The 2,339-nt window shown below is 51.9% G+C and overlaps 1 protein-coding gene across 1 annotated transcript; it reads right to left on the reverse strand.

Annotated features, from left to right (window-relative positions):
* Positions 1-264: 264 nt before the first annotated feature.
* On the reverse strand, positions 265-2,050 carry LOC122921060 (protein phosphatase 1 regulatory subunit 3E-like). Its single transcript, XM_044270953.1, has one exon. It carries the CDS (start codon positions 1,954-1,956, stop codon positions 937-939), a length of 1,020 nt encoding a protein of 339 aa, XP_044126888.1. The 5' UTR covers positions 1,957-2,050; the 3' UTR covers positions 265-936.
* Positions 2,051-2,339: the final 289 nt, after the last annotated feature.

The following is a 2,339-nucleotide window of genomic DNA, read 5'->3' on the forward strand; positions in this document are numbered from 1 at the left end:
TTTTTGTGGGTGCCAACCTGGAACTTGGGTGAAGCCATGAAACTTCCATGAGCATGAAGCCTAAGAGACATCCCAAAGCTGGACTAGTCGTAGGAAAGGCCACCAGGACACTCTAGGTCTGGCACAGGCAATGAATGTGGTAATCATATTAATAGACAATACTTAAAAGACCAAACAAGAGAGCACACAAATGGTAACACCCCCCCCCCCCCCAAAAAAAAAAAGTACCATACTACCAGAGTGGTAAACTTGCACCATGTTGCTACAGGATAACTATAGGAACCAACATACAGTGGGGGCAACCATTTGGCGCACCGAACAGTAGGCATGTACTTGGATTGGAAAATGTGATGACATTGAGTCATGACCAGATGTTTGCCCCCACTGTATGAGGGTTCTTATGGTACACATCAGGTGAAGGAGTCATCCAAAATGAGGAAACAACACTGAGGATCTGAATAAAATGGGAAGGAAACAATCAGGGTGACTATGACAACCGGTTCTTCAAAACAGTCTTGAAGAAAGAAGTATGGGTCATTGTCCTTCACACGTCATCTCCTTGTGATTAGTGACCATGATGGTTATTGGAGTTGCCGGTGGTCTTCTTCTTCATAACAGGCCTATCCCGAGCTTCTCCACTTGAAGGGCAATGTGACGTTTCACAGTTATGTTCCTGGAAACGCAGCTTACCCAATCTTATTGCATTTTTGAACTTGTATCACAATAGCCTATGTTCCAATGGTGGCTCAGTAACGTAGACCTTATATCAAACAAAACGATGATAGTCTAATAATGACCCAAAACGTGGCTTATCTCAATCTTCCTTTGAAGCCTCCCAGGCTCCATGCCTCGGTGACCTTGGATGGGGGCCTCATCTTGGCTCTTCTAACATAGTGTAGAGACCTAAAGGCCTGGCTTCCCCAACCCTCCACGGCCCTAGATGAAGTGAATCCAAGCATTTTCGTACTCCTTTGGTGGAGACATAGTGGCTTTGTGACTCTTGACCTTGTAGTTTTGCCCCTCGTTATTATCCCAAAACTCCGTCCCGCAAACCTTGTACCGAATGGCAAACTCCAACGTCCCTTCCTTGTTCAACAAAGAAGGGCAAAGCAGCTTGAACGAAAAGCGGTCCGAATACCTGTCGCTGTATCCTCGCTGGTAGGAGGCCGTCACTTCAGTTGACGTGCTCCAAGAATCCACCGTGTATCTGACCATCACCTCCTTCTCATAGGACAGGTTGAGGACTCTGAGATCTCCGCTAACGCTGAATGGATCTGTGTGGATGGTCTCCAGGCACACCCTGCGTTGTCTCACCAATTCTAGGAAGTCTGGTCTAGAGCCTGGGTTGGTGAATTGAGGATACAGTTGCGGGGTATTAGGAGAGGGGCGGAGCAACAGCGTGGTGAGTTCCGCCCCCGCGGGACAAGATTCCCTACACCGCAGCCCAGCGAGAACGTGGTAGGGAACTCTTGGCAAGTCTGCATGGTTAAAGTGACGGACTGAGGTTAACTCCAGCCCCAGAGAGTCAGCAAAACGTACCTCCTTCTTTCTTGGAGCCACCACCTCAAGGTGCCTCCTCTCAGCAGGTGTGGGTAAGGACTTAGCTCTTCTCCGGGCAGTTGGGCTCTGTGGCACCAAGCTGATCTCTCTTCCTCGGGTGACCGGTTTGCTGGGTTCCTTGGTCTTCTCCTCCGTGTCTTCTTCATGGTCATCGAGGTCCTCATCCTCTGGGGTCTCGGGGCTTTCCCCGTAGAGCACCGCTGTGCAGCTGAAGTTGCGGGGCAGGAGGTGGCGGTGGGTGGGCATGGTGTCCATACACCCCAGCAGGCAGCTGCTCCGTGCGCTCTCCTCCGTCTCCCCGCTACATGAGAGGGGCAGTGTGTGCACTACAGAAGGCTGACGTGTGGTGACGCACATCGCATCCCTGCAGGATCCGCTGGAGGAGGCGCTCAGCATCGTGCAGATGGGAGCCCTTGGCAGAGGCCCCTGCCCTGGAGAGGGTTAATCCTGCTGCTGGTCCATGAATGTGTCCTGCAGACTGTCCTCTCGGTGCAAGGGCTGAGCCATCTCTGGTGCATTCCTCATTCATCCAAGGCACTGGTGTCACCTCCCTCGTCACTCCTCTCCCCACCGTGCAGATCTTTAACGCTGCCACTGCTGGCAGGAACCTGTGCCGCTGAGCATCCATGGTGGGTGTGAGGCTTCCACCAATGCCAGACTGCACCTCATGTCTTCCTTGGATCTGGGGTTTCTGCTCATGATAACCATACCTGCTGCTCTCTAGGTCCGGGTGACAGACCTGGCTGCAGATACATACCCACCTGGGTCTGGAATTACAG

The sequence above is a fragment of the Bufo gargarizans genome, chromosome 10, assembly GCF_014858855.1.
Source record: "Bufo gargarizans isolate SCDJY-AF-19 chromosome 10, ASM1485885v1, whole genome shotgun sequence".
Taxonomy (NCBI): domain Eukaryota; kingdom Metazoa; phylum Chordata; class Amphibia; order Anura; family Bufonidae; genus Bufo; species Bufo gargarizans.